Genomic DNA, 26,914 nt, shown 5'->3' with positions numbered 1-26,914 from the left:
TCTCATTGCAAAGAGAACCTGATGGAAAAAGAAGTCTGAGATTTTTGAGAGCAATGCTAATTTAGAATTTTATACGGTATTAAAGACGTCATATTCATAATTAATATACACTATCAATTTTAACATTTTGTCTCGGTCTGTTAAAAACTTAACAATTTCGAGAGCGGAATAATGTATGTGAACTTAGAATTCTCATAGGAATAATAGCCATGAGTGTTGTGTCGTGGCACTGCAGTGGCGTCTCTTCTTTCATCAAATAGTTCAGAATTTCTAATTTTATTAATAGCACGTTTCTGACTTATGCAGGCAACTAATTCAATATTTGAAGTAAAAATATAAATACAATTCTACCTCTCGATGGATTCCCTGAAAGTTTTCTTACCATCTATTTTTATATTGGGAATTATCGGGAGTTCGATTAGGAATTTGATACTTTCTACTTCCATAAATATTCTACCAATCAACTGGGATGGTACCATTTTTTTTCTTCTCAATTTTTTCAAGTTTCAATTAACATTATTCGGAATAGAACTACCCGTTTCTCTAAGTTGCCTCTCAATACGCGCGAAAGCTTGACGGTTCGGTTAGTCTGCGATTTGGACATTTGTGACCATAGACTCTGACGCTTTATGTCCATTTCCCTCACAGAATCCATATTCGAGAAACATGTCAACCTTCTCAGCTATAGAGTAATTTTCCATTTTAAAGGGCCAAAAATTATTTAACTCACAATAAACTCAACTCCGATCAGCAACAATCGTATTAAACACTATCGGTATGTCAGATGTGCCGAATATTTATTTTAATTGTTGCGTAGGAAACGCCAAATACATTTTTTTAACATTGTTTTCACAACCATGATAAATTGCAAGGCGTCGTAAATAATTGTTTTGTGGAGAAACTGTATGCCTGGCGAAAATTTTGCAGGAGACAAAAAAGATTCAAAATAGAGTCAGCTTGCGGCATAGAAAAAAAGATATTCCTACAGGAGGTAGCAAAAATACAAAATATTCTTTACGAACCACGCCTCATTTTTTGTATTCCCACGCATTAAAAAAATCTTGTTCACGTCAAAACACGCCAATTTATGTAATAACTCTTGGTTCCAAAATTAGTGAAAATCGATAAAAGCATTTAGCAATTATTTTGAAAAAACTACATTAATTTGAGAACTTTGACGCCCTGCCGCGGTAAAACAGAGCCACATTGGATATGGGCATGTTTGCCTAGAACGCCTTATTTTTGGTTCAGGAATTTTTGGTCAAGCATTGTACAGTCGTTTCAGGGATACCCTGTGTATTTAGTCGTCATGTGCTCTTTACATTTTCCATTATTTTTTTTCTGCACTCACACAAAAAATTTGCTCAGTTGCTACATCTGCAACTACCCGTAAGTGACATATCTGTGGGCAAGAACAAGGCGAAGATTTGACATCTCTAGTATGTTAACTTTGGCTAGCTTCCACTAAAAATAACATTTCTTCCAAACCTCACTCGTATAAAACATAACTGCATTTTCCAAATCGTCGTGGACCTGAGATCTGAAAAGTATTTTTAGTAAAGACCTGTGTAATATTTAATATAAATAGAGCCAGTTCACTTCGGATAGCGGTTCATTTTAATGGTTCTATGGCAAGAGGCCTTCATAGTACACTCGTAAAACCAATGTTTGAGATTGCTCAGCTCTTAAGCATCCCGCTGTCCAATAGACATTCGAAGAAATAACTTTGAAAGTTAAAATTAGTCTGCACTGTTCACTTTTAGCATTTACAAAGCATGTGCTACGCTTTTGAGCGCAAGAGGCCAGCCTTAAGCGACATGGTTTGGGAACACATAATGTTTTCCACCATTTGAATCCCATTTCTTTCCTTGTTCAGCTACTCCTATGCAGTAATCTTAACAAGAAATAATTTCTCAATCGGATTCCTAAGAGGAGGAAAAATAATAACTCACGTTTCGGCACTCTCTAATCAAATATGCATCATAACTAGCTTTCTTTCATGATGCTTAAACGTGAATACAGGGCTTTTATCATTAAACTGTTAACGACATAGTAAAGGTCTTCATTGAAGCTCATAATCAGCAAATTAGCTGGAAACACTTTCCCTTAATTTGCTCTTCATTTAAGATAAGAATTTTCGGATTAGTTCCAGACTTCGCGCAGGAAAGTCGAGTGCATCTCGAACATATTTTTAGCATTTTTAATTTTAGTTCTAAATACAACCTTTGAGAAATTGACATTTTAAAGGACAGAGCATAAAAACTTTTCATCGCAAGATATATTTCAAATGACGCCGTCTGTCTTGGGAAGTCTTGAGAAAACGCATTCCCCATTCAACGGAAACGGTTTCCAGGAAGTTTTGGATAAGCTATTTTGGTAGTGTTTCCTGTGGACGCTCTCTGTACAAATAAAAAACATAGTTACTTTTGTGAACATTTAAACAAAAAGTACTTTCTCTGGGCATCTATGGCTCTTTATAGGGCCTCTTAATCTTCTAATTATTATTTCCTGAATTAGAATGTCTGAACTCTCTCATTGGCCATTCAGTGTTACCCAACCGAGTGACTATTTTGAACGAAATTGATTCATACAAAAACAGTCGTAAACTTAAAAGGTAACTTACCTCTGCTCACGTTGCGTACGTTATACACCCACGTTATGCTTTTAAAAAATTTCCAATTCGAGCCTACCAATTTCATCAAATTATTTAAATAGGCGAGTTATACAATGGTTTTTACTGTCACTATCCAACCGTAGTACTCTTTCCTAGTCTCCCATAAAAGGATTAATAGGTATCAACTTTCAGATTAGCCGGTGCCATTTTATATATTTACTCTTAAATCTCTAAATCGGGTCGATCGCTTCTTTTCTTCCATTGTGTGCTTTGTATGTAATTAGTTGGTCGTTTATATAAATATTAAATTGGAAAGGATTTAAAGATTTATTCAAACGAATAGTCACACTTCTTGTTCTACGAATGCATGTTCATAACTTTATAAATTTCTCATTATGTACTAAAAATATGTGGCGTTCATGAATGTTGTCGTTGACTTTCTTGCTGCAAGGTAGTTCTTATGCTGAGGCTAGGCTGTAAGATATTAACATCTTTGACATATTTTTTCGACTAATCCTATTTTTCGTTTAATTGTTAAACGTATTTACATGCCTGTAAAACGCTAGGAATAATGTATTGACAGTTGATTAATGATCAATGTAAAAGGTCTTCATTTCTCAGGTACTTAAGCATTTCTAATGTTATAAATGAAAAGATAAACGTTCATTTGGCTCTGTGTGTGCAGGTTATTAATAATAATAATAAATATTCTCAGTACCTACAGGTACAAGTTTTTCTTAGACAATTACTCACGTTTACATCAGAAGCTTTGCCCAAACATTTAATACTGATATTTGGTCACCTGTCATCAAAATATCTCTGGGTATTTAAACAAATAGATCTTGTAATTTATAATTCCACATTCAAGAACAGAATTCAGATTTTTTTTATTATTTGATTTAAATAATTGAAATCGAAGTTTTTTAATCTTTCACTGCCTTGGTCCTGAGCTCAAGTCCCAAATTCGTACTTGTAGATTTTCGCAATAACTTTAGGACCCCAACGAGATGGATTATGATGAGAAACTCTGATTTTTAATAACTTATATTTTTAAGAATCTATATCTTTATTACTATGAGATTTTCAACTAGTGTTTTCTTACAAAGTCGTTATCTTTACTCGATTTTCTACCACCCTCTATAGCTCATATTAACACTGAAACACGTTGTAGACCATCTTCATCTTCAACTGTTTGGAATGTACCTCCATGTCCAAAAACCCTGTGTGAGTTCATCAGAAAAATTGAACTATTATAAAATTTTAGTGTAAACGAAGTCATTTCCTAATATGTACGATTTTGTTATTTGATGGCTAACACTTCAGCATCTGAGTCCAAATTACCCATGATTTGAAGATAGATATCTTGATAATTACAATTCCCAAAAAGGTATCGATATGCAACCTTTCAAGTTAGCAATCTATTATACAGGATATCATATTAAATGGATTTTTTCCCTGAGATCGTTAGGCGCTTGATATAGTCCAAAACTGACTGATTAGAAATCGATAGAAATTCTTAATGAAATGTCGGAGGCTGATACTTTAATAAATCTACCTTAAGATCTTAGATTCTGTTGGTTTGTTGAATTATTATAACCAATCCTATAATTAATAAATGTATTGAATGAGTGAGTGACACACTTCCCAAGTTCTCCACATGCAATATACGCCAATTTCCTTATATTCTTACCATTTTACCAGATAGTTTGTTGCGCGACTATAAATAAATATTGGTAATTTGTTTAGAAACTGAACATAAGAACAAAGTCTGATAGCTATTAGAATGATTTTAATTGAGCAGGTTTATGTTTTTTGGTTTAGCGACAATAAGGTATGAATTATTCCTTAGCTAACTGTACCAGGGCTAATTAAAATTTGAAAATTTGTTGAAAATTGTGGGAATGAAAGTAATCACTGCCCTGCTTGCATATTAATATTAGGCTGAAACTCGCTCGATCAGCGGTCATTATGAGTGATTGTCTTAATGGGAAATAACAGAGGATGCTGACTAATTGTTGACGTTTTTAAAGCTGTTATGCTGATTCATAAAGTTTAATTAAAAGTTTTTCAGGAAAGTAAATTCATACCATCAGACGATAATTTCAGTATTAACCTACTTCAGCGACTTTAACTAGCGCTTTTCTTCTACTACTTATTATAACTTGGGTGAAAATGGTTGTTTCGATAGGCAAATGAAGACCACGAAGCTAAGAGGCCTGAAGGCATGCATGCGAAGGGAGGACCCAACGAGATAATTCACATCCACGTTTCCTTATCTGTCTTTCTGGAAAGCAATTATATTATTCCTTCACAGGTGCTTATCGATAAAATTGATCACGGATTCGTTTAATAATTATATTAACCGATTGTAAAAGCGATTAACAAAATTCTTGGGAATTTTACCTATCTTGTGTCGTTCACACAATGACTGCTGTGTACACGTAAAGACTATTATTGTTAATAATTTAAGCCCATTCATTCTTTAAAGCAAAACGCATAAATAACTTTTCTTCGTAAGCAATAACTTGTGACACTTTCAAATTTTAATACCTTAGCGCTAAACCATACAATTTCAATGGAGTTTAAAGCATCTTAAAGACCTCATAAACGTCAGCATTTATTAGTTTTAGTCCTCATTACGGGTAGTAATTATTTTTTATATTTTGTTTCTCACTTGGAAAGTTTTAATGAAATGTGTGAAATTAATTGGAGTTTACCTAACAAAGGTGCCTACTCGAAATAAACTTAAAGCATTCATAAAGTCAACAACCAGGTCGTTTGACTATAACACCTTAGGTTAAACATTTATTTTAGTGAACGAAGGCGCCAAAGTACTCACAAAATAATGCGGTAACAAAATATTCGCCATTTCCGTCTGAACGCCTAAACTACCTTTTAAATTACTTGGAAACTATTTGATCTTCCAAAAGAGTTCTTTTGCTTTGTGGTTATTAATAAAATCCGAGCACAGGATGCCTGGATCTCGCATTGACTCACTAAGGTCGTTAGAATGTCTTTGCTCTGAAGCATTTGTAGTAATTGGCTAAATCTCGTGAGCACAGCCAATAATAACACTCACCTAGTAAAAAGCAGTTTTTAATAGTAACCTATTTTTCAGGTTTTGAAAACTCGTCACTAAAGAATAGTTTTTCCTTGTCGTCTCTACAGCAGACCCCAAGTGAGAACACACCAGAAAGATTAGTGAAGCCTAGGCAATTTAACAGTTTAACAAAAAATCGAGTAAAGGCTACGGCTGTTAGGAGATCATGGGGAAGTACCGCAAGCGATCAAAGAGAAGAGTTTTGGTCTGTTTTACAGGCCAACTACAATTATATAATGGACAACCATCTCATAGATAAGTGTCAGGTTTGTAATAAAATAAACTATTACGTTACTCGACGATATGGTGAATGCAAAATATTCAATCATTATAGGAAGTGAATGGTGACTTATCAATACACACAGGAACATGGACTTTAAAAGAGTTCTATTCCCAATTCTCAGAACTCTATTCTTGGTTAAATAGTGTTCAAGAGACTATTTACGGGAAGGAAGAAAATATTACAGATAAAGCTTTGCGAGCAGTAAGTTTAAAATTGACCAATGAATAAGCCTTGATGAATGTTTGTTTTAGCGTTGTGTAAACAAGGTCCTTGAAAAAAGCTCATCCCTAAAATTATTCAACGATCAAGCTAGTCAACTGGTTCAGTTGTATCCAGAAGTCCAAGAGGAAGTGGGCTGGAGAACTACGCATCTGAACTCAAAATGGGATTCTATCCTCAGCATTTTGGGACCGTCCGATTGCGATTTGTGCGATCAGGATAATTGTTTGGGTAGGAAAAAATACTTTTTGAAAAGTATTAAAACCCATAAGTTGATTTTTTTGTCACTCAAGAGTTATCACGGTGTGTTAGTTTCCATAATGAAAAATTCACGATAATTTTATCGAATTCAAAGACATTTGACACTTTTTTAATCTTGTTTAGAAAATTCGTTTCAGGCTCTCTATGAAAAATTGCTTTTTTTAAATTCTTTATTAAATTTCGCTAGGAAAAAATTTTGGAAGGAATAGGTACCATTTTGATTGTTACCTATAATATTATCAGTATTAAGAGAGGATCAATGCAATGGGTAGTAAAGATATTTATCATGGACCAGTTAAGTATGTAAACATATGCAGAGGATCTTTAAATCGGGAATTATGGACAAGTTTGTAGTTACTTAGTTAGTTAGGAAGACATTCATTCAACTGAGTTCAGATAAGATAGAAAGTTGGAGTTTTCTTATGTAGGATAATTTGTCATAAAATGTTTACTCGGGTTTTGTAGCCGAAGAACAGCAAAAAGGGCAAGAATTTGACCTACTATGAAAGCATTTTATAACTTTAGTATTCTCGTTTTCCACATTAAACGCAAATGCTGGGAGAACTATGGTAAGGAAAAAATCAGCTTAAAAGAATTTAATCAGCTACTTCCATTGAGTTAAAAAAATAGATGTTTATTCAGCATAGTATTTTACTGCTTTGTGGAGTTGAATAGATATAATTTCCACAGTTCATAGGGTAATTATTCTGTTGTTGGATTTTTTTTCGTATAGACTGTAAGCTGGGTCTTCCTTGCATTTATTTTGAGATTCTATTAATTTCAAAAAAATGGTATAAGTTTAATCAGATGCTGGGTTGGGTGTTGTTTTGCAGCTTAAGCATAGTAGGTGCTGCTGTAAATAGCAGTGTTATCTGCATATAGAGCAAGTTTTACCAATGGGAATTTGGGGGTATAAGCAATAAACAGTCAATAGAGAGGTGAGAGACATGATTGTGCCCTGATGAACAAGAGCACTTAGATCACAAGGGAAAAACTCTACTTTGGCCTGGACTGCCCTAGTGAAAGTATAAGAGTATATAAACAATTACTAGCTAGACGAGCATTTTAGGTTTATTGTTATTAACTATAAGTTTGTTTTTAGAAAACCTTTCATTAGCCATAACCAATAAGACATCAGCATTCTGACAAAATTCATTGCAATGCATTCTTGACCTTAGGAGACTAGGGTTCTCAGCATAGTTAATAATGGTACTTGGTATATTGAGGCGGATTATATCTAAAATATTATAAATGTAAATTAAGAAAAGTAATGGACTGAGTATGCTGCCTTAAGGAACTAGACGGTTGATTTTAAATGTTCTTTATATACTTCTATTATGACCTATATCACTTCCTATAATTTGGTCCTTATCTGGCAAATATGACTCTATCCATTCAACAGAATTGCCCTTTATTCCAAGATTTTCTATTTTTTCTATTAGAATTCTATGGCTTAATATGTCACCTTTACCTAGGTCTAGAAATATACGTACGGGTATCTTTCTTTCCTCTAATGAGATTAATATGTTATTAATAAAAGTGAACCTTGCTGTTTGTGTTAATTTACCCTTTACGTAATCATGCCGACTATCACTAAATAGGTTGACTTTCTTTAATACTTTTCAAAGTGAAATAAGTAAACTTATAGGTCGATAATTTTCATGTTTGAGTTGGTCATGAAGGGTACTGAAATAATTAATGAATTTTTTATTTGATTTGGGAAATTTCAAATTTTAAGGAATTACTTATAATACATATTAGTGATTTACATACCCATGGAATACGTTTTGCAGCATTTACTGATAACTCATCATGACCACTACTTGATTTGTGCTAAAGATTCCTAACGATGTCATGTAGTCCATTCTCATTTACTGGGCTAATTGTTAAAGGTTACTAACAAAATCTCCTATTTAATGTTGGTGAAACATGATTTGATTTATTATCTGGTTTTCCAATTTAGTTACAATAATAATTTAACTAACGTAAAGGACAAAAGAGATGTATCATGTATTTTATTGTATTTTATACGTATTCGGAATATTGCTCATATATTGTGAAACACGCTGCTAAAATCGATATCAGATTAATAATTTCGTGAATAAAAATTGTGGTCTGGATATCTGGTGGATTCAGTATTAAAATTAATCTGTTTAACACACATTTGGTAGAACATTTTCGCGCTTCCTTGCAAACGAAGCGAAACATAGTGGTGCTTACACCTTCCTTATAGCGTTTCAAAACATTTCCCTAAATTTATTATCAATTTTTTGTTTTAGTTTTACTCACGTTATCAATAATACATAAGATGGCGAAAAATAGTTCAAAATCTGTGTTATTCAAATGTAGCTATAGATAATGTCTACTTTACCATCTAGTTAAATTGGAGCAGATATAAATGAGTATCTAAGAAATCTATACCAAGTTTATCCACTTGCCACTAGAAGGCGTTTATGGTATTCACCCATAAAGGCTGCGCCCATTGATTAATATACCAGGTAACTTTAAAGAGTAGCAACATAGGTAGCCAAATGATAGCCGGTTTATGAATTTTTTTACCTGCTTTAAGTCGTAATATTGTTGCGTCCTCTTGACTACACTTTCAAGCATTTTTATTTATTTTCATCGGCGCAGCGGTGTTTAACTTGAATATTCTCACATTGGCGTGCTTTGCCGAAAATTTAGGTCAGGCAAAATTAGACGATTAGACCTTAGAAGAAGGTGGGCGTTCACACTAATGGATAAGTGCTTTTCTGTTAGTATACTTGATGTTAAAAACTGAATAATGTTTATAACAGGACGCTTGACAGTTCAGGTGTAAAATTTAAATTGCGCTGCTTGGGGTTTTTGCCGTGTAATTTTGGTTTCGGGAACACGCAATCTTAAAGTTATTGTAAAATGCAGCTATCATGATTATGATTGTAAATATCAAACTACTGAACAAACATCTTGATAAAAACTCGTAACAGTTACTTTTGAGGTATTTAGTGTTTTTTTTTCTTATTTAACGCTCCGATGGTCTAATCGCGACTATACAAAGTGAGGAAAAAACTACGCATTATAAATTTGTCAAGGATGGTTTTTAGGCGAATTAGAAACTTTGGTATTCCTAGATCTATTTCTTCAAATAACGATAGTCAACCCTGCAAAGAACTGTCAATAATTTACATTTGTTGCCATTAAATTCATCGTAAAAAAGGATGTATTTACACTTTCAGATATCGACCACGAACTCAAATGTTTGCGGAGTTGGTTCAAAATAATGGAGTCCTGCCTTCAGCCCCTGGATTTTAGAGCCAAATACACAAAGACTGAAATTGAAACAAAGGCTTTAGAGTTAACTGTAAGTACCTATCCATTAACTTTTTGATAATTATGTTCGCGTGCAAGGACTTGTAATTTTTTTGGTAATTTTACACTACAATGATTATCACTTCCTCTATTTTTACATACAATTCTACATATAAGTTTGGCAAGTTGAGTCAGCGCTATTTTTATCAAGCATTCCATCAATAATTCAGCTTCTTTGTTATCTTTGCTATTTAATCAATTGCCTCCGGTCCCTATTTAAAATATTTATTGTTGGTTAAATACGTTGTCATTTCCCTGCGGGAACAATAGTAAAATTTATCGTGAGTGTTTAAGCAGAGAAAACATTAGGTACACTCATTGCGTTCCTTTATCTGAAGAGGAGCCGAACAACGTGAACGCCCTGTATTACAATGCAAAAATAATATGCAAACTCATTCCTAAGACAAACTTAATCTACTGAACACGCTTTGTATAATATTTAGGGGCATTCACCTCATTTCAGCAATTTCTTGCATGAGGGTTACTTATTCTTTAGTTGACGTTGAAAGGAATTGGACCCTTCTTTCGATTCCCAGGTTGAATTATTAGTCCAGCCAATTCGGTCTTGCCAGTGTATTAATGTAGGTAGATCTAGCTTTACCTGCCCAAGTATTGAGTGCACGTTCCATGGGGTTTTCTCGCTCTGCTGGCAAACATATAAGGGTATTTGTTAGCAGTCTCATTAGCTATTACTAGCTGTCTTTTTAAAATTTATTGCACTTTCGCAGCCAGCCCCCTTTAGTTCCTGGTCTAGGACAGTTCTTTAGTTGAGTTTCTGTCCCAGGTAATTCAGTGTTTGTTTAGGATAGTGTTTTATTTGAGGTAAGGTTACGTAAGTGGGATAGTCATATATTTACACGATAACCCATAATTGTTTGCCATTATTACGTCAGGGTGTAGGTTGCTAGTTTTCACCACAAAATCCAGGCAGCATCTTACTTCTTCGTCTTAGCAACAATGGTTTAACAAAAAAATAAATGCACTCGTTAAAAACCACACTCAGATGCTTGAAAGTTAACAGGCACGAATTTGCTTGCCAATTAACATTGTTAAAACATGGGGTTTAGTACATAAGCGGATGTTATGCAATCTTGATTTTTAATATTACAACAACAGGCCTCTTTCTAATTCAATTATATTCAATGTTTAGTGTGTATTCACCAGGATTATTCCCCAGTAATGATATTCCCATTCTCGCGTTCTAAACAATATTTATGCAAATAAGAACAATTACTGTTATGATGCTATTAGGCAGGGAACAATGAGAATTTTATTTTTCCAATCATCAGTTGAGGTAAACCATACAAAGTCTGTATTCTCGTTTGTATTATGATTATCAGGTAATCACAACGTGTTTTTCTCTGCCAATCTCATTGATTTATGATAGCAATTGTAACACGGCGTTCCATAACTGAAATCAAAAACTTGATCAATTTACGAACAGTGGCTAGGAAAAAGATATAATTTGAGGTGTTTATGAAGTGTTTATTCACGTCGTGCGGCAATTATGGTGCCTTTGTTCACAATTCGGAAGTTCCGGTTTTACCATCTTTGTCGGTACTTTGGACAGCTGTTCTTGCGTTCGACGAATTCAGTTTTTTTCTTCAATAGATCTGGGATAACTTTAGAGGAACTACATCGATTTTAAAAGCGTTATCACCACCAATCTCTACAGTTGTGTAGCATAAAACAACATCCAAATACAAGCAGTTAAATAAGTTACATTTACATATAATGACATCATTACCAGATCACATACCGAGTGCAAACCTGTTATGTGCCCAGGTACACTACGGCTAATTAAAATGCTAAACCATATCTCCACGTTGCGTTTGTATAAGTTGTTACAACCGTTTTGCAAAATATAACAACTGTACTGCCATTCTAGTTCCTGTACTGGATTACAGGAGATTTCGATAGGATGTTGAACCGTTTGTTATTGCTCAAGTAGGAAATCTATGAATAAGTCAATTGCCGAGTAAATTTATATTTTCGTTTTTTAAACGGACATTAAGATGCTTGCATCGTTTACCATTGATTTAAAAATCAGCTTTGCTTAGGTAAATATTGCGTATATTTAATTTTGAATTTGTAAATTGACCGATTTAAAAAGGAAAATCGCTTATAATCGCATAGCATCATTTTAACTCTTCCATCATAATGTTTTAAAAGCCAATTCACATGTTAATAAAGGGCAGCAGATAATTTTGCAATTTAATGTTACCCATAACTTGTTTTGTCGATACAGGGGGTTATGTGTTAGTTGTGGTTTGTGGATAGGGTCAAAGCATAATTTCCGGATAATTGAAATATCAATTTTTAATTCGTTTTTTAAATTAGATTTTATTTGGGCGAATTGATTAGGATAATGAATCGTCTAGTTAGAAATCTCTTGGCTGTTATTCCTTTTGCTACAAAATATTTTATGATTAATGATTACTATTAATGTAAAGAAAGCATTCGTACAAAGATACTCTACCCGACGTGATTTTTTTACGTACATTTCAAAATTTTACCGACAATCACATAGCTACAGATATGTGTCATAAAACAATGCCAAATTTCATTTATGCCCGGAATTTTAGTTTACGTGTGAATAGTACTTCCACAGAGAGAGGTCTGTATTGTTATCGACAAATTTCAGTCCTATTCCACAAACGATTCGTCTCGCGACTATGTACATATATTATTATTTCTTAAATTTTTGAAATAAGCCCCTGTGTTTTTGAAACACACGCTGGTTTTTAAGATGTTTAAACTGCTTGTGTTTGTTTTAAAAAAATGATGTTTCTATCATGAAACACTGATGGGAACGGTTCATTAGGTACTTTAAATAACAGTTTCCATTAGCACTAATTGTAAAACGTGATTTTTTTAAAACACTGTTCATGTTTTATGTGGCTTTTCACACATTTTATTCGTATTTTTGTGACATATGGCACGTCGTCCTTAGTTTACTTCAGATGCTATCCAGTGATTGAATCCATCGTACTCCATGTTGTCGTGCACCCTTTTTTCCAAAGATTTCGTCGATATCGGACGATTAAAAAATAAACTTTTTCGAAATTGGGCAGTTTTTTGCAAACGCGTCATGCATTATGTGTTGTTGATTCTAAGCAGCAGCAAACGAACAATAACCATCACCACATTTCTTCGATCGAACTCTGTTTTTGTAGTTTTTAAAATGTCGGTCTCTACTCATTTTCTTGTTATGATTGGTAACAATATTTGATTGAAATACTGGTACTTCCCTATTTTATGGCGTAAAGAACTAACATTTTATACATAAACATCTTCAAAAAAATATTCAAAGTAGTTGATGGCTTTCTCCTAAAGCTGAAATGCTCTTCCATTTTACCGCTTTTGAATTTAAATAGCTGGTCCGAAGGGATGCTGTCACCTACTAAGATTAATAACGTCAGGTGAAGGAGATTCGTCGTCCTCAGAATCTGTCTCGAAATCAACGGAATAATTTGGGGATGTTATAAATACATCCGCAAGAGATAAAATTAAAGCCCTGATATAAGGCTAAATATCGAAGACCAATTTAATTTTAGGCACAATCCAGGCAGCAGTGACTGTAGGAAATTTCTAAGATAAAAATTAAAAGAGAAATAATTACCCCTACGTCGCTAATGGTCAAAACCTTTTTTTTGCCGTAAAATGTGTCTTATTACCTGTCAATTTAATTAAAATACCAATAATCGTCATTAAGATTTTTTTTGACGCCCCGTATCTCCCTAACTAAACATTCCCAGGTTCTTGCCGAAAAGGCGGCGTTTCTCGTAAACTAGAAAAAATTGAAATCTTCGAAGGGTTTTTAACTATTATTTGAGAACTCCAAGATTCGACATAATCAAAATCGGAAAAAAACGGTTATATTTCTTTGCGTGACTAATAGCCAAATTAACTTAATACATAAGTGTGTTTATTACATTTGTGAGAAAAGTTGAAAAATGTCGGGTAGTGTATCCACACTACCCGACAGTGAGACAGTGAGACTGTCACGTCATGTCCCCTGGCCGGAAAAGCCCGCCAGTGGTCAAGAGGAAACAAAAATGATGGCGGTACGACTTCTACGTTTAGCCTTTAACTCTATAAATAAATGTATTTTTAGTCCTGTAATGTCGGGATTTCATTACCCTGTTGCCAGAATGTATGCGTGCATGGATCGTGGAACGGCCAAATGTTCGACCCTAGGCATATGGCAGTAGTCATCGTCAAGCTGTTAGAGACACAATTAAATTTTAAAGCATTGTGGGGGATGTGATTTCGTATTCTTTGACGGAACAGTGGCATATGCACATCCAGCCCGACAACTCCGCAGAAAAAGTCGGCGGTTAAAGTAAACCTTCGAAAGATCCGATCTAGTTTTAAGTCGCTCGGTGTGTGTCGTTCGAAATCGGTCGATGTTCAACTCCCAACTTACTGTGGTACGGGGTCCGGTACCATCAGCGACTACGCCTGGCCTGGCTTGGCGTTGTCTGTAATGAAACCACAATCAGTCTGTATTCTGAATGGTTCGCGGTGTTACCGCTGCTCTTCTAAACGTGTTGTCCGCAATCTGACGAATAATCCAGGTGCTAATTTTATGTGATTTGTTTAATGTGGGGACAGAGGGTGACAGCAACTGACCTGCTTCAGTTAACTCGGCAGAGAACCTTATGTAAGTGAGCGGAGGAACTTTTACTCAAAGCGGCTTTGTGTCTTTCAGGGGAAAAATAAGCACGTGCGTGGGCCCCAGAAAGCCGGGCCATGCAACCTTTTTTTAACGTTCAAGAATACTTTATTAAGTCTTTGTTTGACTTCTCAGAATTGTATTTCTCATTAGAAGAGAAAGAGAGGGACCATCCTCAATAGGACATACTAAAGAGAGTTGATTTTGCTTAAATTCTCAAAATTACTTTTTTTTATTTCCCACATCTTACGTTGCATTAAACCCGTCTATTTCTTCCACTTGACATTTTCAAGCCGGTTTCTCTGTACATTTCCTCTTTGCCAAACAGAATTCTTGCATGAAGGCCTGGCATATCCTTCATAAACTGCCGTTTGTTAGCACCGCAGTTTTGTGTGTACATTTTCACATGATATCGGATATTGTTGACGTTGACTCATTCTTCATGGCAGATGGTGCTTTTTGTTTAATTAAATGATAAGATTGCTAAATGATTCAAGATTAGAATTCTGATGTGATTGTTATAGAAAGTGAAGTCATAGAATACAATATTCAATCTAATATGACCTCGCAGAGAATCCTCTGAAAAGCCGATTATCGTACCAACAGCTCAAATCACTAAAAAGGTTTAAGATTTTGATTTTTTTCTTTCGACACAAAAATCCTTAAGTTTTGCTTGCTCACGTACTCTTTAATATTAGTTTAATAAAATATCGCTTTAAGCATCATTTGTATTTGTCATGTATTGTAATGTTTAAATTCATTTTATTCGAAAACGAAGCGTCCTAGCATCGTGAACCAAGAGTGTCTTTTTTTTCTGGAAGCGTATATGGTTTCATAATTTTGCATCAGCAACTAAAAAATGGGGCACATAAAAAAAATCTAGCATTTTTTAACCCCGACACTACCCGTGCAGCACGCCTCTGACGAAATAATTTCCATTCAGCCACATCAGTCAATTGAGGCTTATAAGGTATAAAATCGTACCAAATTTCATAAAGTTATCTTGCACCGTTTTGGAAATATTTCAAAATTACCATCATCAGAGTTACGTCTTTAAAGAGGCATACCTCATTAAGGAAGCATTTTCCGACATTGTTTTATTTAAAGTTTTGGTGTTATTTTTTGACCTAATTTACGTTGTTTAAATATGGTGCTTTAATTTCGGGACACCCTGTATAAGGCGCGTAATCTCTCATACACTTCCATTTGATATGTTTATTGCATATTAATTTCTCTGATTTTAGAATACCCAATTACATGACCGATAAGTAGCTACCACACCTCAAATTATACATGTATGCAAGCTATAAATCGTTCATTTCTTTGTACTTGTTAAACGAGCTACTTTTTTCTGTTTATTCACACTTTTTTCTTTGCTTTATATCAGATCAAACAAGTCAATATACTATGCCATTTTAGGACATCATAATCTGAATGAAAAAGTGCATTAAACTAGTACAAACTTTGATCAAAATGTGTGGCAATATGATTTGTAGCGCCATAACGTTCCTTATGAGGTAATTTGCTGCGCAGTTAATCATTTTGATATATTATGCCCATGACAATGCTTGTGGCAGAGTTTGTCCAATGCTTCGGAAAATATGTGGCGCATCTTTACATATTAAACTTCATTGGCTGATTGGTATCAGAAACTCATACATGTCAATCAAATCCTTCAATTACAATGGACCTATAACGGTACTCTCTATTTTGCGCAATCCATAAATTACAAGCAAAAAATTGACCTTAATCCTATTAAACTCTACCATCAGTCTTCTTAAAAAACTATTTTGATCGATAGTTAGATATAGTCATAAGTCCGTCGTTCCAGATTTCGTTGTTATTCGGTTTGTTAGTAGTTTTCACTTGCAAGATGAGCTTGTTAGACAAGGACTATAAAATGTTTTTTAATTCCTAATTGCATTTAACTGATACCGATGTTTTCTCTGTTCAATCCATATCGGTTGGTCTTGGATGCTTGTGACACAGATTTTTGATTAGGGACAGTTTTTCTTTGAGACTAATCAAGTTTCCGAATGGGAGGTTAGGTACCTTATTGGTTCGAGAACAAACGTATGTGTTCCCAATTTGTTGAATAACGACGTGAAACGTTAAAAATATTTAGAATTTACATTTAAGAGATTTAAAATTTATAACCTTTTTAGGTCTTCCTTTACACGGTTTATCTTTACAAAAATTTTTCCCGATGTATCTGCCAATCGATTTATGAGCCTTTTTCCAAAGTACTTATCCTTGATTTTTAACTGAACTTACACTTCACTTTTGAGAAAAACACTGTTCATGGCCTCTACACAGTGTCCCTAATTTAAGGAAGAATACGTTAATGCCAGATCATATTGTTAAAAATATAACAAAAAGGTCATGTGCCCATAAGTTCACAAACTCTTGTTACTGAAATTTAGAATGTTAAAACTGAACTTATTTTGTGACTTGTATTTCAAAAATTTGAATCGGTTAATTCAGTTGATTCCCTTAGTTTCCCTGTGTGTCAGGGGCCTGTACATTAATCCAAATCCTAAGATTTCGATTTGACACCTACCATATGGCAAGATTTAGGTCCCACTAACCACTATTTAAATGAAACCGGACATATGTCAGTATGGTCGTGGATCGACTAACATCTCAGACAAAGATGAAAACGGAAATCATAGAGTACATGCAAGCAATAAACTGTCTAGTCGCCACTAAAAGCCGTAGATAGAAGTCAATTAGTATACAGCCGTTTAAGGTCGTATTTGGTAAAGGCACTGTAGTATTTTGTATTAATAACTGTGAGTTTTAACGGAATATTGATCTTTGGAGTGTTTAAAGGTTACATTGATTAAAAATGGTAACTCGTGTTTAAGCAAATTTGGCTTATTTTCACAAATTTTGAGCCTAAAGAATGGTCGATTTTCATCGAGGCAAGGAAGACATTACTCGACAATCTCAAACGTGTATGTTTTTTAAAAAAATTGAAAAAAACAAAAATTAATTGAAATTAATAAATTTCAATTGATTTTGAATTGAATCCATTGTTGATCACACAATTCGAACGTAAGGAAGTGTACAGTTAGGCAGAAGTTGCTCATCATGATCGCATGGTATACAATAACAAAGCCTTAGTCGAAATTATTAGGTATTCAGTCGTAGCGAGCTTTGAATCACCCGCACGTTATGGCTATTAGATCCTAATAGATGTTTTGCATAATGGCTGTCCATTTTACAGAAATAACTTACCAATTTCAAACAGATTGAAGAGATTAGTATTTCCATCTAGGTAAAATTTTTACTAACAACCCAGCGAAAGCTATGTTGGCTCTTATAATCACGTCTTTCGTTTAGAACATTTGAAACTGTTACTCGTGTAAGTAAATAATTAACAGGAGATTTTTGGCATTCGAGAAAGTGTACGCTGGGTCAGAGGGCACAATTCTTCTCGTCGTGCCACGGAGGTATCATTTTTTCGGTAACTACTGGAAAGCATATATATTTCGTGTAACGATTAGTTACTAAGTTTACTTAATGACTTCTTTTATTCGGGAATCGTTACTCACGACTTCACTATCCTATAGCTTGATGGCGATCAGATGTAGGCCAACACGCGTTTTGAAATGTATAGTTGTTTCTGCCTCAAAAAAAAATTATACATATCAAACGCTCGCTACTTGGCTTATTTGTTTTAAATTTTTATTACCAAAGTTAGTAATGCGATACACATTCTTAGTTTAAGCAATAAGCCATACGTTATAGTTCGCAGTAGAATGTTGCGGGTTCGATGTACATAGTAGTGAACAGCTGCGTCGGAAAATGAACGTACCACGAAACAAAGTGGTTCAAAAAGGCCGAATGACACAACGTTTTTGTCGTTTTTCTATGTGGGCACATTAATTTTTTTGATCTCCGTAGTGGACGATTGAGCAACGTTCTGTTGGTTTCTCTAAAACGAGCCTCGATGACAGTGATGGATAGAAAGTGTAAAATTACAATTTGCTGTTATAAAAGTAACTGTGAAGTTCCAATTTTTTCGTTGCGCCTAAATTACCGCGCGAAATTGTATATTTGTTCTGCAAATCTCATCAATACAGCTGAGAAACGTTATCGCTTCATACGTATTTGCCAAACATATATGAAGTTCCGGAGAATGGCACCAGTGATCAAGGAAACAATAAAAATAGATCCAGAGATTTTTGACCTTTCCTAAAGTTTTACTGTACAGCTTCGGGAATGATTATTGACGCTTTACTCGGGTATCGGTTAAAAATAACCACAATGTGTTTTAGAATTAATTTTAAGTGTCATACAAATACTCTCTAATAGGCACTAAATCACCGCTACATTAACCAGCATTTGCAAAACTTCCACGTTCTGACCATTGTAAATAAGAATAATACAAATTGGTTTTCTTGGAGCCGAAATGACACAGATCTGAATTTTTATTTCATTTCAAGCGAACTCTTCATTACTTTCTGACTTCCTGTCTATTATTTAGCCGTTTATTATCTCAGATTAGCAATTTATTTGAAATTGGAGTATCCAATTATCATAGCTGTTGCTCTAGCACGGTCGTGACTAGACCACCACCTGGTTTAATAAGGCCCAAAATTGATTGAAGGTTAGTCAAAATTCCGCTAGTTAAATTACATCAATTAGAGGTAATTCGACAGGTAAATTGACATAAGTATTCAGACTGCAAAAAATGACTACATTTGGGCTATATCTTGTTATTGAAAACAACTTTCCACGGAGAAGCTAAAGTTATTGCAGCTTCCTATTTCGTTGAAAATATTGAGATGTGTGAAATGAAGAAAAAAATATTCCTTTTTGAAATTTGGAAAATCATATCTCCAATATCATACGTCGCTTCCTGTTGGAGTGAAGAAGGTAGGCGATCCTCTGATATATTTTATATAGGGTGTGCTTCAATTAATATAAGCAATGCCTGAACATCAAATTGTGTAGTCAAAATTATAACAAAAAATGTATTGAAAGAAAATCCTCAAATGCTTCACCAGAGATAAATAGAGGCTGAAATCTGGCGTTACACTATTTCCTCCAGGACACCTTGTAGGCATAGCCCCTGAGAATTTTCCGTCAGAATGAATGTGAGGAGTGTGTTTTCGATTGTAACTAATCGACGTTTAATGTTATTGCTTTCCAGCTAATTTAAAAAGTTTTGGGCTCGATTATTGTACCTATTAAGGCCATTGAGTTCCTAATCTCATCTGACATTTAATTTTGAACATACCTACATGTGGTCGCTCCCTAATTTGATGTTATCTAAGCTGCAATCTTATAACAGCATTTACGTGAGGTTATAGTTTATTTAAATTGCGCGAGCATTGGATTTATTATTTTAGTCCCTTAATAGTAATTATTATTTACGTATATATTAATGTGAAATTGATTATCTATTGACATTAAGGACATTAATCTCCCATGGTAATTAGCGAATAACACTTCGGTGTTATTGTCAAAAGAGAAGCATAATAACAATTTGCCATTTTAGTCTTTAAACCTTCAAAATGGCAATAATTTACATCTGTTAATAATTAAAATGTCTCAGCTTCTTTTCAATTGACGCTGTTAATTGGATGATAATTTATACGTAATCGTTTAGTTAGTTATTTATTAGATTTGCATTCATTGATGCTGAAAATGAGGCAAAAATAAATGAGCTAAATCCATAAAAAGAATAATTAATCTATTCGGAAAAAAAATCGCTCGCAATCCATTACTTCGATAATAGATCTGAGATTAGAAAAAAATGATTCCGACAATAACCAAACAATAAGAGGCGATATTTTCAAGGTTTTATCTGTAACTAGTGTAATTGTAATTTGATATTTGTTCACGTTCTCGACCTATAGCCATATAAATATTAAAAAGGAAGTGGATAATACTGAAACCCTCTTACGAGCTTTCACTACCCACATGTTCCCTTGCATAATTAACCAATCAAATTATAGTCATGGACCAGCACATAAGCGGTCACTTAATATTGCTACAACTAGAGCATTAGATGATATGCACTCGACATATGACTTAATAACGTGCATAATTTATCGTAATGTCATTGGCCTGCATGATGACCAGAACAAACTGCAATAATTAATGAAAGAAGTGCAGCTCCTCTCGTTCAGTTCGCTGTAACTTGTCTTTTCAAGATAGTTGCCCCGCAATCTGAGTGAAATGATCACAAATTATTACGAATTATAATGTTTATTACTGGAGATCATAAATAGACAGTGTCTCAGATACTAGTGGACAAATATAAGTGCAACAAGGTTTTTCTAAAAATAAGAAGCAGAGCCGTATGCATGCGTGTAATTTGTAGAATACATAATTCTTAGGTAGACTGCAAAATTAATGCAATTTTAATTATGGTAATTACTACCTGGCTGCATCTGTCTTTCTTTGAATGCCCATTTCTTCTCAAACGATCGGAAACTCATTTTACTTTTAAACACGCAGAATAGCATTAAGTCTACAGCGTTCCCGGTAATAGGGCATTCAATGCACATGCTATTTTAGTGTCTCTAACTTCACTCGTTCAAAATAACGATTTCAAGATCAAGATAGGAGAATTGAGACGCGAAAGTGTATGGACTCACACCATTAGCTAAACACTTTGAAGTTCTTTAAACGCTCTCAAGAACACTCATCTGTTTGTTAATAAGTTTTTAAATTAGGATTTTTACTACTGCTAAGTATGTTTGCTTAACAGGCCATAAAACTGTTCGGTGAGTCTTTATGATGGAAGACCATTCCGGGCACTATCCTCACGAAGTGCAATGATCGACCGGTCTCGGACATATTCGAATCTTTTTATCGTGACTTTGTTCTAATTTCATTTTTAGGTCGAGTGTCCCTGAATCACATTTAAAATTAGACTTCTGCTTGCATTAAAGTAGTTTCGAAACACTATCATTTTGCACGTCCAGGCGGTCTCGTGACTCATATCGATTCGCGGGTTATGTTCGATGATATTTACTACTGAGGTGAGAAAAAAAAGAAAAATTCCGGTAGTGAACTTTTGATATCACCCGTCGAAAGTGAAATTCGACATACCCCTTTCCTACTTTTGCGTTCGTTCGCACAAACTTTTCCGCGTTCAAAAATAGCATTTGGCGTTGTAATACCGATACAATGCCAAATTTCACCTTCTCTGTAATCACTTGTTGATTCATTCATTCATTCACTACATCTCATTTACTCGCAATTGTATCTAAAACATGAGTAATATTGTTTGTATTCACAGAATTTCCAATAATTAGTTAACGCAAACGGTAACGTGTCGCAAAGAAAATATCTCGAAAATCTCGACGAGTATAGAGTCGGGTTTTAGAAGCGAAAAAGAGTTGGAGCTCTTGTCTCAAAAGTAATTTCAAAATTTATCGTAAAAATCCACGTGGCGTCCAGCAAAGCCTTCCAGTCGGCGGCGAGAGTGTCCAGTTCATTTAGAGCATCCGAAAGCGGGAAATTTATGGCCGGGAGACCCCACCCCAGCTGGTGGAATGTGTCAAATCTGCATGTAATTTGGTAACAACGATTATTATTAAAAAAATAAATGGCGGCAATCGATCAAGAAATTATATTACATAGACTAACGTGTACCTAATTGTTAATGTGTGTCAGGCGAGCCTCTTAATTTGACTGCCATAACAGTGTATTAATATTAATGAGGCTGTTAAAGCATAAGGCGTCCTAAAATTTGTCTCGGTTTCTTATGTGCTTAGCGCTGTGTGTATTTTTTACTATTTTGTATTCCTTTTGTGTCTGGGCAATTTATTTGACGAGAAAGTCCCTTTACATAAAGCATATAATGAATAAGTTATTAAATAGATGTGTACCTTCGGAGAGGAAGATTTTGGCCTAGAAACATGGGACGTGGGCCGCTAATGCTTCCTTTTCGAGTTAATTTGTAAATTATACGACGGGATAAATACTTTATTTCGTTAATAATAGTAGGAAAACCTTTATAAGGACGCAAGAATAAATTGGTATCGTTGAAAGTTTGGATTGGAGAGGCTCTAACTGTTGTCCCATATAAATTACAATTACTTTCGTGTTACTTTCAACTTCTTCAGTTTTATAGGTTGTCCTCAATTGTCTTTAATGTTCCATCATAATTAGTTTATTATCTGAGTCGGATGAAAATACGTTACTGCAACGGAATAATAATTATCGATAGGAAGGAATTTTGTACTTTTACCTTGAAATATGCATTTCAGAGATAAAGAAATCTGTATGGGTTTCTGTGGTGTAGGCCAAACTTATCGTTTCCCTCTCTTGAACTGCGACATAATCGGTAAGGAAATATGCGTCCACAATGCATAAAAAGCTAACGCGATTACGTACACTTAATTAAGTCTATAAAAATGGGCACAAATTCCCTCACGTTCCGGCCATTTTTTTTCCCGGGCGAATTTACCAAGAATAAGACGAGCCGCAAAGGCAAAAATGTGCCATCATCAGCAATTGACGGAATCCAATCGAGCCTTTCAACTTACAAGAAACAACAATAACTCAACCACAAAGCTATATTGTTATGATATTTTCTTAAGAGTGGTTACGCCTTTTGTGTGTTATTATTTACCAACCCGTTACGTTAAATGTCAAAATTGGTTATTTTCTAACAGTACTCGGAAGTACCGTCTTTGTATGCTTACGTCATTTCGACCTATAGGTTTTGTTTAATAATTTACTGAAGGTTGAATCAATCATATCATATTTTTGTTTTAAGGTCATTCCCAGCGGTAAATATTGAGTAATGTTGCAGCATAGGAAGTTGATTTTTTTTAATTATCAAATTCCAACTCCATGGTTCATTTACTCTCGTAATAAATTTATAAACCAGTTGTTGTTACGAAGATGTAAACCTAATCCCATTCGCCAACGTAATATTACGAATGAGAAAGACCCGCTAATGCGTGCGAAATTGTATACTTCAGTATGCGATTGGAAAAAGTTTGAATCAGATTTGCAGTTAGTACTTGTTTGTGCAAGATAATGGACACCACAATTATAATACTAGCAGGTGGTTTGGTTGATTGGTACATCAACATTTTTGGCCACATTGTGTCTGATTAATTGCGATCCATTGAAAGTTACCGCTATCAATTAAAATACTTCAGAGGCGGTGAACAATTAATATTAAATTAAGTGTGGATAGGTGAGTGAAACGGTTTAATCATACCTGATGAATAATGAGAATAATGAATATCATATTACTGTCGTAGTATGATTAGCGAGAGACCCGAGGAAGTGGCTATCTTCTAATAATAGTCGGAGATGTATTTAGGTATACTGTATCAAGGATATTAATACAAGATTTTTAATACCGGCAAGAACTCCCAGCTTTATGTCATTCCTATTGAAATCCTAGTAAAAATAAACGACCTGAATTCTGAAGTCTCTCCAACTGAAAATAATTAATTGCCCGTTCAGTTGGCAAACTTCGCAAAAATAGGCCCTAATTTCTATTCTTCAGAATTTTTTGCAAAATTAAGTGTGTATTGAGTACCAATTAGTACGCGTAGCCCTTGACAATAAATTAAATCACGTACCTCAGTACATCATCAATTACAGGATCTCTGTTAAACACGACTAATGAAGAAAAAACATACCACACGAGTGCTAATATAATGGTAATTATATTTTGAAAACCGTTCTAATAGTGCCAATTATCCATTTCAAGATTGCTGTTCACCAGACGGTTCAATTACCTGGTAATCCGGGTGCTCTTGAGGTTGTAACTTATATGTAATATTTCGGTTCGGTAAGATATGTGCGGATAAGAAAATATACAAAAGTTAAATATAGATGACACCAAAGGCACGCAGTAATTGAATATTTCTTGACAATCTGTTTGTTAGTCTATCGAGCGGTCATAAACATTTTTTCCCTCACGGAAATTGATGAAGGCTAGTTCTAAATATTATGAACCATTCAAATTTTGCTGATAGATGTGACCTACTTTCGAGAACACAACTTCTAACTAATTGGAATTTTATTATGTATTTTCAGGTGCTGCATCGTGATATTGAAAATCACGGTAAAATAGTGGGTTCAGTTGTGAAATTGTGCAAGAGACCGGACGTCAAATGCAACACTGCCAATGCACGACGCATCGCCAATGGTCTTGAGCGCAGATGGCACCTTCTGTTCCTGAGATCTTTGGAATGGCAATGCTATCTGGAGTCACTTTCCAAGAAACACAATTTTAGGGTGAGTACCAGTCGTAAATCATTACAAAGTTACTTAATTCAAATCCGCAAAGTTCTTGAAGCACGTACATACAGTACTTTTACTTGCCAATTAGCGTCTTCGGTTAAAAAAATGCGGATGTTATTTAGGTAATTCTGAGAAGGCACGTCCAAAATTGAAAGTTCTTTCGGATATGACATCACGAGATTCTATTAGAAAGTATGAAATGCAGAAAAGAGTGAAATTCTTATCAAACGGTGATCTAAACGCAACTACTATGTAAGTGTCTGTGAGTATAACCCCACAAGCCTATATGCTTAATAATAATATTTATTGTTATTGGATAATATAGGACAATTTAATTTCCTTTTCATATCACCGCTGGCTGCCATGAATTATTAGCACTGCTCTTTGCAAACTAAGACAATGCAGATTACACGGAAGCTAAAACGTTGGAATATTATTCTAGTTCTACTCGAATCTCCTTATACAACATGAATAATATCGCTCTCCAGTTCCTCTTTCGTTTCATTGCAGATAGTGTCCCAAACTGCCATTATCTAATATCGAACTTCCGGTAGTTCTCTCCGGGTATATGAAAATGAATAATAAATTATATCATTCGTCGCTAACTATCGATCCTGATAAAGTTACCCGATCATTTCGTAACAGGCGTGTTAAGTGCGGCTCAAAATATGGTGAACTGTACATCTGTGTACATGTGTGTGTGTGTGTGTGTGCGTTATGCTTTTATTTATGGGATTAGGTACCACCTACTTCCGATGTGCGTACATGTGTTTCCTCGCTGCATCAATTCTTTTTTATACCAGTTAAGCCGGCGATAATGCAGTGTTTCGCATGATATTTAATGTCAGGTTTGCGATTTTTATAGTGTGCCGTTTAACGGCATACTAATACATAAAATTTGACTGTTTTTAAAACGAACTTTCGTAATACCTTATTTTAGTCTTTCACGAATAAGTAGTTTTTAAATTGTTTTTGCTATATTCGGGTTTTTTTTTCGGATTTCGAAAATGTCGGACCATACGAATTTCGACGGAATTCACCGAAGCAAACGCATTATCTTTTCAATTTCAAAAGCGGCGCTTTATCGGGCACACAATCGTTCAAACTGCCGCAGTTTTACCATTATTGTTTCACCTATGGTTTCCGCCGTTCCGAGAATAGTTTACCTCAAATTTGGAACACCCTATACGGATGCATCGATGCCCCACGACGACTAAACGTAAAATCACAATGTCAAAAGGTTACATTTAACCACATTTTTGCGGCTTCAAGTTCTGCTTTCTGTACAACGTTCAACGTTGTTTGGGAACGAAATCTCCCTACAATACACGATTATTAAGGAAAACATCAGCCATCTGCGAACATTTTCTCAGAACCCTTTACGCTGATTATAGCTTTCTAAAATTTGTACATGCCAATTTTTATTTCACCTTATAGGTTGCATGTGAACATTTAGAAGCGTACTTAACACTTGCTGTTATTTTTGCAATTTCAATTTAAGTTGTGTTAAAATGGGTGCACAAAGACGAAGATGCAGTCGCCCAAGACATTGATTAAACATTCTAATGCGTTTTCTATGCAAACGAAACATCTTAAAATGCCAATTATTGTGTGTTAGGATCTAGCTTTGAAATTTATGCACTGACAATGAAAATAAACAGTCCTTATTTATGCTTTGGGAAACTGCACCTCACTGGAAGGATTTTTTTTTGTGATGTTAATGTAGTTTGTTCCGTAACACAAGCCACAACAAATAGGCCGCTTTATGACCGGTAGGATGTGAATAAGTTTCAGTTAACATTAAATTTGTGTAAATGGTTGAAAACAATTAATGGACAGCCCGCTAGCGTAACAGGTAAAACTTGCTTGAAAAGGCTAAGAGCTAACGCCGTAAGGTTTCATAATTTATAATTGAGGTGAGAAATCGCCATATTAAAGCCTGACAGCTTTCCAGATATAGTATAGGTGTTACTAGGGTCAGCGCGTTAAAAAATTGGCGCACCAAACGGCACGTAAATCTCGTAAAAATGATGATTAATATTGAGCAAGGAAATTAAGTGCACAAATTAATCAAGCCATTAAAAGTTCTTCGGCTGTAACCCTCGTAGGCCGTCTCGCGCTTGATCTTAGTGTTGCAATTTTCAAACTATTTACAAGTAGCCCTAATCAATT

The 26,914-nt window shown here is 34.8% G+C and overlaps 2 protein-coding genes across 3 annotated transcripts in view; both read left to right on the top strand.

The window, feature by feature from the left end:
* Positions 1-26,914, top strand: part of klar (klarsicht) — a 74,400-nt gene that overhangs the window by 20,845 nt on the left and 26,641 nt on the right. For both annotated transcript variants that reach the window (XM_066391088.1, XM_066391089.1), the window contains exons 3-7: positions 5,733-5,980; positions 6,049-6,198; positions 6,249-6,447; positions 9,696-9,820; positions 24,536-24,736. In XM_066391088.1, the coding sequence (XP_066247185.1) occupies positions 5,733-5,980; positions 6,049-6,198; positions 6,249-6,447; positions 9,696-9,820; positions 24,536-24,736 (923 nt within the window). The remainder of the gene's footprint in view (positions 1-5,732; positions 5,981-6,048; positions 6,199-6,248; positions 6,448-9,695; positions 9,821-24,535; positions 24,737-26,914) is intronic.
* The window catches only part of LOC136409530 (nicotinate phosphoribosyltransferase-like), a 123,683-nt gene that overhangs the window by 85,899 nt on the left and 10,870 nt on the right, over positions 1-26,914 (top strand). The gene's annotated exons all lie outside the window — the stretch shown is intronic.

This window comes from Euwallacea similis, chromosome 6, assembly GCF_039881205.1.
Source record: "Euwallacea similis isolate ESF13 chromosome 6, ESF131.1, whole genome shotgun sequence".
Lineage (NCBI taxonomy): Eukaryota > Metazoa > Arthropoda > Insecta > Coleoptera > Curculionidae > Euwallacea > Euwallacea similis.
This window is presented reverse-complemented; position numbering and strand designations above follow the sequence as displayed.